Raw genomic sequence first — 12,398 nt, 5'->3', positions numbered from 1 at the left:
AGACACGCTCACACAGACAGCATCCAGCAGCGGCCACAAAAAGGAGGCGAAGAGGCCCCAAACGGCGCCAACATGATGTGCCGGGATAATGCCCGATGCTGAAACAGGCCCGTCCATTAGGGAGCATTGTGCCCAGGCCCGGCCGGGGGCCGCCTTCTTGCCTCCGTGTCTTTGCTTTGTGACGCGCTGCCGGGCCGCCGCGACTCGCGATATAGAGAGAAGGCGTCTCGAGGGGCGCCGCCCCGCGCGGGGCTGTCTCTGCGTCGGAGAGGGGCAGAAACAGCAACTCTTATACTCGCGGCGGCGGCCTACCCGCCGCCAGGTCCGCGACGTGCGACGTGCGGAGCGGAGGCCGCGGCCGACTTGTGCGTCCCGCGCGCGCGCTGCACAGCGCTCCACACGGAAGTGCATCGTAAGTCGCAAGTGTCCCAGCGGCCGGGCTGCGTTATCGAATCCGCATCGAGGAATGTAACGGGAGCAGCGCTCCTTCGGAGCGGCGGGGGCGGTAGGGCGGGGGCGCGATACGGTGGTGAGCGCCTCGCGCTGCTGCTCGGTCTTATTTTCCGGATTCGCAGAAGGCGTGCCGCTCGGTACGGGGGAAGCGCTCCACCCGCGCACCGCGCACCTGGCCCGGGCCGGCCGGGGAGGTCAAGTTCAGAGCTGCGGGACTTTGTGGAGCGGAACAGCGTGCCGAGCCCGAGTCGCCTGATTTGTTATTGGCTCCGCGCACGGTTTGCTCGAAAAAGTTGCAAATGTGCAGCCGGTGGTGGTGGTGGTGCGGCTCCGGGGATTGCGGCTGTAAAGCTGCCATTGGGTGAAATGCGGCGGCGCGGCGTGGCGTGGCGTTGTCTGCAAACAAAGTTGGAGCGGGGTGGCGGCGCAGATTCGGGGGTCAGGCAGGAGCTCGGTCGGATAACGGCCTGAGCCCCCGCAGCAGCCGCCGCAGCCGCAGCAGCACCTGGGCCCGGGGACCCGATGAGGCCCGCGATGGCATATATTCCACACCTCTGCTGCTCCCGCCGCACCACAGGGCCGAGGGGATCACGCACATAAATTGCTAAAGCGGGTTGTAGCTGCGGCGGTGGAGGAGGAGCAGGATGAGGAGGAGGGGGTCCTGGGGGGGAGCAGCAGAGAGAGGCACACGGGTCCCAAACGAAAGAGTCAGCAACAATGTTGACCCAAGACTCGACGGGGCTTGTTCGCGGAGCCTAATGACGGGAAGAAAAAAGAAGAAGGAGGAAGAGGGAGTAGCCGCAGCAGCAGCAGCAGCTCTTTCCCCTGCGCCACCACGCCGCGCCCAATCCGATCTCGTGTCCCGCGCGCCCCGCTCCGCTCCATCCAAATCGAAAGAAGCAGCGAGGAGAGGAACCGAGATTTGTGAGGGCCTCCGCCTCGGGCCCGGACGGGGGAGCAGGGAGAAGTCTCTTTCCTTGTTCTTGGCCGGGTCGGCTCTGCTCGGCTCGGGGCACCCTGCGCGGCACCAGGGAGTGGTACGCCCGCACAAAGTATTACCTTGTGGCACACAGTACTACGTCGCCAGGCGGACCGGCGGCGGCCCCGGGCTCCAACGGGATCACCCGAAAGGGTTCCGAATTTCGCATTTTTGTTGCACGAAGCAAGTTGCGAGGTTGCGCGTCGTCGTGTTTTTCGGAGTCTGGAAACGGGATGACCTTAGGGGCAGTCGTGTCGCGCTCGTTGTGTGTGTGTCTGTGTGTGTGTCTGTGTGTCCTCGCGTCGCTCACCAATACAACGGCAAGTATTACGGGGCCTGGAATGCTGCTCCGCTCTGTCCTGCTTCTCTCTGGAGCCCCTCCCCCCGCCCCTTCCCCTCTCTCCAGTCCCTCTGGATCTGGGCGACTCTTCGCGCTCTGTCAGGGCCAATTAAATATCGTGTCCAATCCAAGGCGCATTTTAATTGGACAATAAACACGTAGTGGCGGAGGCAGCGGAGCGTCCCAGCGTCACGGTCCAGTTCGCGCTCGCGATGTGTGTGTGTGTGCGCTAGAGGTCGCGGTGACTCGCCTACATCATCCGTGCAAATGCACGCAGAGCAGGAATCGCTGTTCCACGCTGCGCCCGAGGAAAAGGAGGAGAAGAAGGAGAAGATGAGGAGGATGCCCGTGGTGGCTCCGAGCCAGCTTGCGTTTGGGCCCCCGCTGCTGCCGGACCCCCCAGGCCGCGCGGTGCGGTTCTGCTGATTGAGTGTGCGTGCGCGCGCGCGCTCGCGCCCCTGTGTGCGTGCGCGTTCGTGCACGTGTTAGCGTGCGCGTCGCGGCGCCGACCCCCGTCCCGTCCGTTGGGCGGGCTCCCGTGGAATCCCATCAACAAGCGTGTCGTCCCTTCGAAATAGAGTCGGCGGTGTGATGTTGGCGGTGGCGGGACAAGCCGCGGCTGCTGGTGTAACGGCGTAAGGGGGTGGAGGGGGGCGGGTAGGACGGTGTCGTCAGGCCGCCCTGGCCGTCGAGCTCGGCGAGGTCTCCCGGTCCCGGAGGTACCCTGCCTCCCTCACCTCTCTCCTCTCTCCCCTCTCCCCTCCACCCGCCGACCCGCCCCGCCCCGCCCCGCCCAGCCGCCAGCCTGACCGCCCCGGGGAGATGAAATTAAAAAGGCAATTACCCGAAAAGAAATGCAATTAACGGCCTGTTTGTCTGTTTGCGCACGGGCGGGGCGGGGGCGGAGCGCGGACCTCTGGCCCGGGTAGGAGAAGGAGGGGGGGTGTCTTCGGCGGGGTGCGCGGCGCGCCGCCCGCAGCCCTCCTCCTCCACCTTGCCATCGCGATGAGTAATGAAATCAGCACGTGGAGGATGTTGTTACACACGCTGCTCGTGTTCATTTGCCCCACGCCCTTCATCCTCTTTCCCGTTTGCTCTCTCTCGCTCTCTGTCTCTCTCTCTCCCCCTTCTCTGTTGGTTCTCTCATTCTCTCATTTAGACACGCCGCTGCCGTCTTCAAAGGCGTATAGTACGTAGTATCGTCGCGAGGGTGCCGCGCCCTTGCTCTCTCGCGTAGAAGTGAATTTGCATTCGCCTCGCGGGGCGAAAGTGCGCGGGTGAGGAGGAAGAGGGGGGGGGGGGTTACTGCCGCGGTGCCTGACGGTTATACCTCCGAACGCGCCGTCGTTAATTGTCCCTGATGGTGCCGCGGGGCCGGGGCCGCGAGGGCCGCTGGAGGCGCTGCTGGAAGGTCGAGCGGCTGCCTGCCCCGCCCGCGCCCCGCGCGCGATTTTCTCGTCACTCTGAGAGAAAGCCAAAGTGTCGTCGTGGCAGGGCAGGCGTGCCGCGGCCCGCAGTTTAGTCCTTGTTTGGCGACGGCGCGGCCGCGCGCTGTGCGCTTCGCTTTGCTGGAAACAATTTGCACGCCGTGCCCCGCGAGCCCGGCCCCTCTCCCGGCCGGTGTTAATTTGCACCGTAATGGACTGTCGCAACGTCCACACATGGCGCGATCTCCCCTCCTCTCCTCCTTTCTCCTCGCGCTGCTCGGCACGCCCCGGCGCAAGTGATGTTCCCGCCGACATATACCCCCTTTCTCCCCCCTTCCCCCCTCTCATGTCTGTCACACTGGAATTACAATGCTCCGTCCGTACACTAACCTCGTGCTCGTCTCTGTTTTTTGTTACAGTCGTGCTGCTGGACACAACGCAAGAACCAACTTTAGAATGGACAAGGTTTCCCTACGGACCCAACTCCGTGACACCAGGGGTGAGTACTCGTTTGCCGCCTTCGCGGCAGGATGTGGCCGGCCCGGCGTGAAGGAGCGGAAGAACGAGGCCCGGCGGAAATGAGCGGGGTATGATTCGGGCCCGGGACCCTGGAGATGAGGCGTCCGGCCAGGCTCGGGCCCTGCAAAAGTCTCTGCGCGCACACTGTCTGTTGTGATGGGCGGGCTGGGTGTGCTGTGCTGCTTGCGAACTGACTGGACCCTACTTTTACTTGTCCCCTCCCCCACCCGTTTTCGAAGTATTTTACGTTGCAATTTTGTTTGCTTCACATTTTCCCCCGGCTGGCCTGGCTTACTTTTATGACGGGGCGCCTTGATCTTGACTCCGTCGTGACTCTGCGCCGCGCCTTCGCGGTCAATGGGTCGTGCCCCCCACCTCCTTCTCTCTCCCTCCCTCCCTCTCCCTCTCTCCCTCTAGCTCTCTCTCTCTCCCGCCTGCTGCCCGGGTCGCGCCCGCCGCGCTCCACGGTAAATCAGAAGCCCTGGATCTGACACGGGCCTATATAAAGCAAAGGATTCGTCTTGCTGGCCGAGGCAGGCTTGGCCGGGTCAGGCAGACTTTGTGCATAATCGGATGAAGGGGGATCCTTCCTGTCGCTGGGGCCCGCGGGGCTGGGCGGGACGGCGTATCGAGTCCAGTCCGGGGTGTCAACGCGCTCCTTATAACGGAGCACCCAGGCGCACCAGAGTGTACTCCTCAGACATAACTGGAAGCGGGAGGGGGGTTCTGATTTAGCCCTCCCCTCCGCGACCGGATCTCGGTAGTGAGAATGAGTGAGTCGGAATGAGTGCGGAGTCGGAGGGGTCCGCGGTGATTACCTTATTGGCGGCCAGAGTAGCTTCCTGAGTGCTTTGGCGTGGCGTGGCGTGGCGGCGCCGTGGGTGCAGCGCGCCCGGCCCGGCAGCGGCTGCCCCGGTGCCCTGGTGTACTCCGACGGTACCGTTCGCTCGGGGGCCATGACCAGCAGGAGCGCCGCGGAGCTCTGCCTGGGATCACGATCAGATGCGCGCGGCGGGCCGCAGACCGTCGTGCTCCACATGGGCCGCAGGGCACCCGGTCGGTACGTCCTTACGGCCCGCCGCGCCCGAGGAGATCGAACCCGAGGAAATGAAATAACGCACGGTCTCGAGGGGCTTTGGGTTTGTGGGTGGGTGGGGGATCCAGCAAGGCTTTAGTGAATCTCTTGCGAGTGTCCGGGCCTGCTGGGGGGCAGTACGCCCGCCGCAGGTCGACGCCCCGACCCGGCACCCGGCCCGGTCGCTGGACCAGCTCGCCTGCCGGGTGTAAATAGTAGTGGTGGAGTTGGTGTATCCCGCGGGTCCATGGGGTGTTTGCGCCGGGACTGGTCCAGTCCAGGGCCGCGGTGCGGTGCGTTGCGCCCGCTGCTGCGCCAGCGCTCCGCCCACCGCTCGCCGGCGCCAATATCTAGGTAATTACCTACTTAATTCCTGGGCACGATGCGACGGCGGCGCCGGGTGTCTCCGTCGCGCTCGCCCGGGGTGCGAGAGAGAGGAGGGCGTCGGCGGCGACCGGGGGTATCACGACACCGCCATCTCACGGCGGGGGCGGGGCGCGGCGCGGCGGGGCACTATACGGGACTATCGGAAAAGTGCACGGGTGGCAATAAAAAGAGGAGGAGGAGGGGAAAAAAGTGGCGCGCTTCGGCGAGGATTTCGAACCCAGCCCGGCCGGTCGGTCGGGAGGGTACCGGTGGCGTGATGCGCCGCGCTGCCGCTGGCCGGGGCACGGGGAGGAAGGGCTCTTATCGTATTTTCGCATCGGCTTTCAGCGGTACGAGTTAGATAAGGGGCCACGGTACGTAGGAGGAGGAGGGCGCGGGGCTGCGCGGGGGACGCGTAGAGGAGAGGGGAGAGGACGTTTTGAATTTCCTCTCTCGCTATTGCCGTGCGCGGAGGTGTGCCACGGCATGGCGCGGCGTGGGCGCGCCGTTTTCTTTTCGCACCTCAACAATGGGACCCCGAGTGACGTCACGCCATGCAGGCGGCGTATGGGGAGTCCGCATGCAATCCCGTTGTCCAGTCCATCCCATCCGCTGCTGCCGGCCCGGGCTCGGCGTGTGGATTACACGGGGATTACCTCAGTGAAATGGCATTGCTGTGGTGCTGTGTGTGTGTGTGTGTGTGTGTGTGTGTGTGTGTGTGTGTGTGTGTGTGTGTGTGTATGTGTGAGAGTGTGAGTGTGTGTGTGCGCGCGCGCGTGTGTGTTTGTGTTTGCGTGTGCAGCGGACACAGACACAGCAGGCTATAGCGGGGCCCCCGCCTGATGTACCGGGTGTATCCCGTGCACGCACCGGAGTGTTGCGGGTCGGCCTACGTACTCGCCCGGGCCGGCAGATGCCACGGCGCCAGGCCCTCTGTTCTGGGCTGGGTCTGGAGCTGGAGGAGGAGCTGTGCCTCCTCTCCTCCGCTCGGCCGAGCGAGCGCGAGCAGCCCGCCGCACATGTGCGAGCACGATTAGCTCGCCCGTCAACTCGATCCTTGTTCGCCGGGCTGACGCGGTGCGCCGCCGGCCGCCGGGAGGAGCACCGCAAGGCCTGGGCTCGCCGCAGGCAGGCCGCAGGGCCGGGTGTTGGGTTTCGGGGGTAAAAAAGTAAAGGCGCTGGGAACCGTTGGGTGGACTCGGTCGTCGAGGTTGATTGGTCCGGGGAGGATGAGGGAGGTCTGGGACCCAAGTAGCCCGGTGGAGGTGCAGGGGGCAGGGAAGCGCCACCTCCACCGCCCCCCTCCGCGGCCGCCCTCCGGCCCCCCTCCGGGCACGTACGCGCGGCCTCACACATGGCCGCACACGATTACAACTCGCCGCGCCCTGCGCCTTCACATGCAGACCCCCAGGCCTGGGCTGCGTCCAAATGACCCTGCCTGCTATGGTCTGGTATCGCTACGGCCTCCCGCAGCCCTCCGAGTGCCCGCCGCCAAGCCTCCGCCCGGACGCTCCTGCGGACGCGGCCCCCCGGCTCTCGTAAAGAGGGGTCTGATGAACTAGACTTGTGTATGTGTTATTAAGAGCCGAGTTTTAGGAGCCGTTTTATGAGGGCAGTTAAAACTGCGGGGAGGAAAAACAGGGGCATTTATTATTCCATGAGGAAAGGAAAGGGAAGCAGGAGAGGGGAAGGGAGGGGGGATTGCTCTGGGAAAGAGGAAGATAGAAGGCGCGGGGGCGTTGGCCCGCCCCGCGCGGTCCAAGAGCCGCCTTCCGCCGGGTATGTCGAACCTCTGGTCGGGGCGCCCGGGCGGCGCTGCTGCCCTGGTCGTGACGCCCGCGCGCGGCCCGCGCTGGTCGCCCCGCCCCGAGTCACAATGAGACTTTCTCCGGGCCGCCGCGCTCCGCCGTGCTCTGACGGACAGGTGACGTCTCCCCTTCGAGAGTCGTGCTACGGCGGGCCGGGCCGGGCGCCGCTCAATACGGCACGTCAGCCCGACTTGTCGGTGTGTTTTGGCGGGTGTGCCGGGTGCTTGCGCCAGGAAGGGGAGAGGAAGTGAAGGATGCAGCAGCCTCCCGGTCACGGGTCGGCGCGGAGCCCTGGTCCAGCTCGGCTGCTCGTTTAGTCCGGCCGCTGCGCCGTGCTTGCTATGGCTGCACGCCTCGGACCCAGCCCGGGCCTCGTAAAACTCGCGGCAACAAACACGGGCGGCGCCAGCCCCGCCCGCCACGCCCGGCCACGCCCCGCCACGCCGCGCCCCTCGATAGGTGTTTGGCGGTCTCGACAGAGGCGGAAGCGGCGGTGGAAGATGGAGGGGCGAAGCGAAACGGCCCTAGCAGCTCGCCTCGCCTCGCCTTTACGCGGGCAGCGCCGGCCCCCTCCGGCCCCGGACCCCGTGTGCAGAATGGTTTAGTGGTGCTCTCCGACGAGCTGAACCGCGCTCTGTTTGGGGCTACCACTACTTGGTGTTCGCCGTGGTGGTATAGTGCAGTGTGTGTGCTCTCTCCCGCTCTCTCCCTCGCGCTATCCATTGCACTCCCTGTTCTCTCCCCCCTATACCCTGTAGAGCGCGCTTGCCCCCATTCGGTTTACATGACAGTCGTTTAGAGTTCCCCCGCGCGACGCGTTGGGAGGTCCTCTCTCTCTCTCTCGCTCTCTCTCGACCTGCGGCGCTACACTGCCAGCCCCGAGCAGGCCGGCCAGGCCCCGCGGGTGGTGCGAGCAGTGCAGCCCGACCCCGCGCGCGCTAACGACCTCGCTGGCCCTGCTGGCCCTGCTGCAGCAGAGTAATTGATTAGCTTTCATTACTTTGCTGGGTGTTGTGTCTCCGGGAACGAGTGTTATCGCTGCCCCTGTCCTCTTCCCCTTTTCTTTTTGCCTTTCCTTGCGCACACACACAAGTGCGCTTCGCCGCGTCACGCCGTAAAACGCTGGCGTGGCGTCGCGACGCGTCGGAAAGCACTGGGGGTTGTCGCGTCGCCTTGTGATCGCCAGCGCTTTTACGACCCGCCCGGAAAGGGGAAGAGGGGGGCGGGGTACCGCACACAAACACACACACTCGCACAGACCTTATCATTCCACCGCGCTATGCTGCAGACTGGACGAGGTCTCGTCTTCTCTTCCAGGGACCGCCGCTGTCGCGCCCTTGCGATATGGCTGGCGGTCGCCGGTGTGTGGCCGTTGTGCGCACAACAGTGGTTGTCTCTGTCTGCTCCTCGCCGCCTCCGCCGCGCCTGCATCCTGCGCTTCCAGGAGCAGGGCGCTGAGGAGGAGGGTGGTTATCGGCCGGTCTCTGGTCGGCTGCTGCTGCCGCTGCTGCTCTGTGCTACCGGCCCCGGGGCAGAGCAAACAGCAGCAGCGGGCTGCTTCCGGCCAGTGCGCACACTCACACACACGATCACTCGCACACACACACACCTGGACCACCGTGCGGCTACCCCCTCACGCTACCACACGATCACTCGCACACACACACACCTGGACCACCGTGCGTCCATGAGTTACGGCAGGGGTGGGAAACGAGTGTACGTCCGACAGAAACAAACTCGTACGGTGGACGTTCGAGCTAGAAACCCCCTCGTGCACTTTAGTAGCGATACCGTACCGCGTTGCTGGCATGCGTGCGTGCTGCCTACTCTCCCGGCGCCGTGGAGGCGCTGGCTCGCCGCGGCGGCGGTAGAGCGATAGGCAAACCTGCCCAGCCCACCTCCTGCACGGAGTTTTCCGGTTACCTGTGGTGCATGATTTGAATTGACATTTCCGTCTGTTATTGGCTGAGCGATTAGCGAAGCCCATTACTCCACTGACCGAAAAAGTTTCATTCTGTCTGTCTGTTTGTCTGTCTGTCTGTCTGTCTGTCTGTCCGCACGATAACTCGAGAAAGAATTGAGATAGCGACCTGGGATTTTCAGGGTCGTTTTGTATCATAAAAAGACAGATCGAGTTCGAAGATGAGCATTCTAGCTCAAAATTTGGCTTCTTAAAAAATCAAAAACCAAAGGTTGCAAAATATGTATTTTTTTTAAATATTTTTTTATGGGCTTCTAAGGGGTAACTCGTGAAAGTAGAACCCTTTGGGCGAAAATTTTGTCCGTTTTGCTCTATCTCGCACCGTTTGGGTGCTAGGGAGCATTTCTTGGCGAAAATAAGGTGAAAACGACAAAATGGTCTATTAAATCGTAAAATTTAACTCGTCTGGGGTGTCAGCGCCGCAGGCCTAGCTATATGTGCGCCAGGCGCGTCGCAGCGTAACAGTGTTTCGTGATATATCGCGAAGCCTGTTACGCGAGACGTGGTCTGGCGTACATATAGCTAGTGTGACGGAGGAGGGGGTGGTTGGCATTGATCAGGAGTAATTGTAAGTTTTCCTGGAAGGCTGTCCCCCTCGCCACCCTCCTATCTGCGCGGCTCCGTGCGTCTCGCGGGCGGGGTGAGTCGCGGGCGGGGGTGACAAGCGAAAAGGAAGGCGAAGGATGGAACTCTGAATAGCGCATCAATTTGCCGACACCTTTCTCCCTCCTTTCCTCCCGCTCCTCCGGTCTCCTCCCATTTTTCCGTTTTCCTCGACCGACTTTGATCGACAGGCAGGCGCCTGCTCACGCAGCCCCGCGCCCTGGTCGGGCCAGAGATTCGGATGTCTCTTTGCCCAGAGCAAATGAGTTTAGCGAGGAAAGTGAATAAGAAACGACATCTGAGAGTGGATCGGGGACGCGCGGGGGTGGTGTGTGAATGAGAGAGATAGGGAGGATGAGAAAGAGAGGAATTGAGAGAGGGGGGGGGGGCGGGACTCGCGGCCAACAACTTCTATTGAGTGCGTTTTAAACGGGAACTAATTGGCTCGCACAAACGCGACTCTAGCTTGGGGGAGCAACTTGGAATTAAGAGTAGTTTTTGTTCGTGTTTGTTCTTCCCCGGAGCTCGCGCCTCGCGCCCAACTCTCGTTTTAGACGTCGACGAAACTCTGGTTGCCGCTATGCTGGTGCGGGCGCGGGCAGGGTGGCCGCCGTCGGCGTTTGTTGTTATATTTATTTTGGAACGAAGGATTTCCAGTCGGCTCCGGTCGCTTATCTCGGGCCCGGTTGATGGAGCACGCATCTAGCGGCGCAAGTGAATGGGGCCCTCCAACCCCGCGGTCAGGACGGCGGTGTTCCCTGCATGCGCCTCGGATCGGATCAGGCGGGGCGGGGCGGGGCGGGCGCGGAGGTGGTCGCTCTGCGGTGTTGCCGCTTGGCGCGCAGCTACCGGCCGCCTCCGGTACTCCATTCTGCTGACGCTGACGGTGGAGTAGCAAACAGTACCTGACTCCTGGCTGCTCGCCTAAGGCCAACCAGGATGGTCCTCCTGGAGAAGTGACTTCAGACACGATATTACTTCGCGCGGATCCGGATCAAGCGACCATTAGCGTTGGAAATGTCGTGCGTTCCCTCTCACCTCTGGAATGCCCGAGCGACGGCGACGACGCCCCGCATCGGCAAAGTGCTTTTCCTAGTGCCCCTGCTGCTGCCCGTTTTTTGTTTTTTTTTTTGTATATCGTGAAATTGTGATCGGGTCGCGCTGCTCCTGGTGCTCATGTTAGCTGTCAGGCCGGCAGCTAGACGTCGCAGGCGCGCGTGTTCGGATCGATGAGTCCGCCCGATTAAATAAAGAGCGATCTCTCCTTCCTCGCTCTCGTGACGGCGTGTCCCCGAGCGTGTGTTTGTGAGCGAGCGCGGGCGTGATAGATCACTGCTCACGCGGACGATGACGAGCGAAGGGGATCCACGGCGCCACGATGAGCGGGGTGAGTGTATATCTGTAACTGTAGTTATAGGTGAAGCGCCTGACGCGGGGGCGACGGGCGACGCTAGCGAGGAGTCGAGGCGGGGCGTGGCGGGCGAGGAGCGGGGCCCCGCTCGCTGAAGACTAATACCGCCCTGCGCTGCGCCGTTATTTGTCGCGTGGATTTATTAGGCCGACCGGGCAAGGGCCCGCCCTGATGGAAACGTCACGGTCCGATTTGTCAATAAAGCCGTCCCAGTTTGTAATATTCGTGGATCGTTATCTCGAGCGCAGAGCATTTGTCGTGCATTTTTCACGGGCGCTCGGCCCCTCTCGCCTCGGAGGCCCCCCCCAGCTGCTGTGCTGCGGGTGCTTTGCCCCCCTTCCCCCTTCGGGCCAGTCGCGTTGCCGCCAAGCCACCGCGCGCCTTTGGACGTGGATGACGTGGACACCGGAGGCCCCCCCCCCCCCCACTCGGGCCTAGCAGCCCCAATTACGCCGTTGTGCAGCGCCCGACTTGGCCGAGTGGAGTGGACAACCCACACGTTTGACTGACTCGCGCCCGCCAACGAGGGACTGTGCTGCTGGTTGTTGTACCTGTCGCAGCGGAGGAGGGCGCGGTGCTTCGCTACCCCCTCACGCTACCCCCTCACGCTACCCCCTCACGCTACCCCCTCCAGTCCGGCGGCGCCGCCCCCTGCCGCTCCCCCGGCCTTGGGACCATCTCTCATCGCCAACTTCCTGCTTTATACTGCTTACTTTTCTCTCTGGCTCGCTGCGTGTGACACTTTTGCCCCTTTTTCGTTGTTGCAGGTAAGTTTGGAGGCCGGCGGGGCCGTAACGGGGACAAGTGGCCGGGGGGCGGCGCGGCGGGCATGGCGGGCACCAGGAGCAAGGCCGCGGCTGAGCTCGGCCGTGCACCCTGCCCGCGGCGGCCGGGGCCCGGGGGCCGGGGGCCGGTGACGTGCACGCCGAGAAATAAACGTGTCCGTTTTATTTGTTCCGTCGGTTGTTTGGAGAGGAGGGGAAGCAGGGTGAGGCGAGGCGCCCCCCGCGTCGTCGTGCCACAACAAGTTGGATGCGACAGGGGCTGTCGGGGCGTCCCCGGCGCCCGTCCCCCGCCATCGACACCTCACCGCCAACAAGGAGCCGATCACGGGCTGCTGCCCCCGCGACGACTAACGGCGCCCCTCCTGCCCCATCACCTCGACCCTTCTTTCCTGGCCGCGGGGAGTCTATTTTCAGGGATGCGGCTTTGGCATGCGTTTGTATCGGGCCCTTGAATGTGAGGGTCGGGTTTGGGGCGCCGCTGTCGATCGGCGTTGGCCGCGATGACGCACTTGGGGTGGTCGCCGCCGACCGCCGCCGTCGACCGCACGTTGCCGTTGCCGGGCCGCAGGAATACGGACCAGATACGGTGACTGAATACCGGCCCCCCCGCACCGCGCCCGCTCCCCCCACTGGCCCTGCGCGCGCCCCCCA

General features: G+C 63.5%; 1 protein-coding gene across 6 annotated transcripts in view; it reads left to right on the top strand.

Moving 5' to 3' along the window:
* The window catches only part of LOC113204508 (ephrin type-A receptor 4-A), a 172,661-nt gene that overhangs the window by 69,913 nt on the left and 90,350 nt on the right, over window positions 1–12,398 (top strand). For all 6 annotated transcript variants that reach the window (XM_026419702.2, XM_052264728.1, XM_026419700.2 and 3 more), the window contains exon 3: window positions 3,619–3,698. In XM_026419702.2, the coding sequence (XP_026275487.2) occupies window positions 3,619–3,698 (80 nt within the window). The remainder of the gene's footprint in view (window positions 1–3,618; window positions 3,699–12,398) is intronic.

This window comes from Frankliniella occidentalis, unplaced genomic scaffold, assembly GCF_000697945.3.
Source record: "Frankliniella occidentalis isolate FOCC.00 unplaced genomic scaffold, Focc_3.1 Scaffold21, whole genome shotgun sequence".
NCBI classification, from domain to species: Eukaryota; Metazoa; Arthropoda; class Insecta; order Thysanoptera; family Thripidae; genus Frankliniella; species Frankliniella occidentalis.
This window is presented reverse-complemented; position numbering and strand designations above follow the sequence as displayed.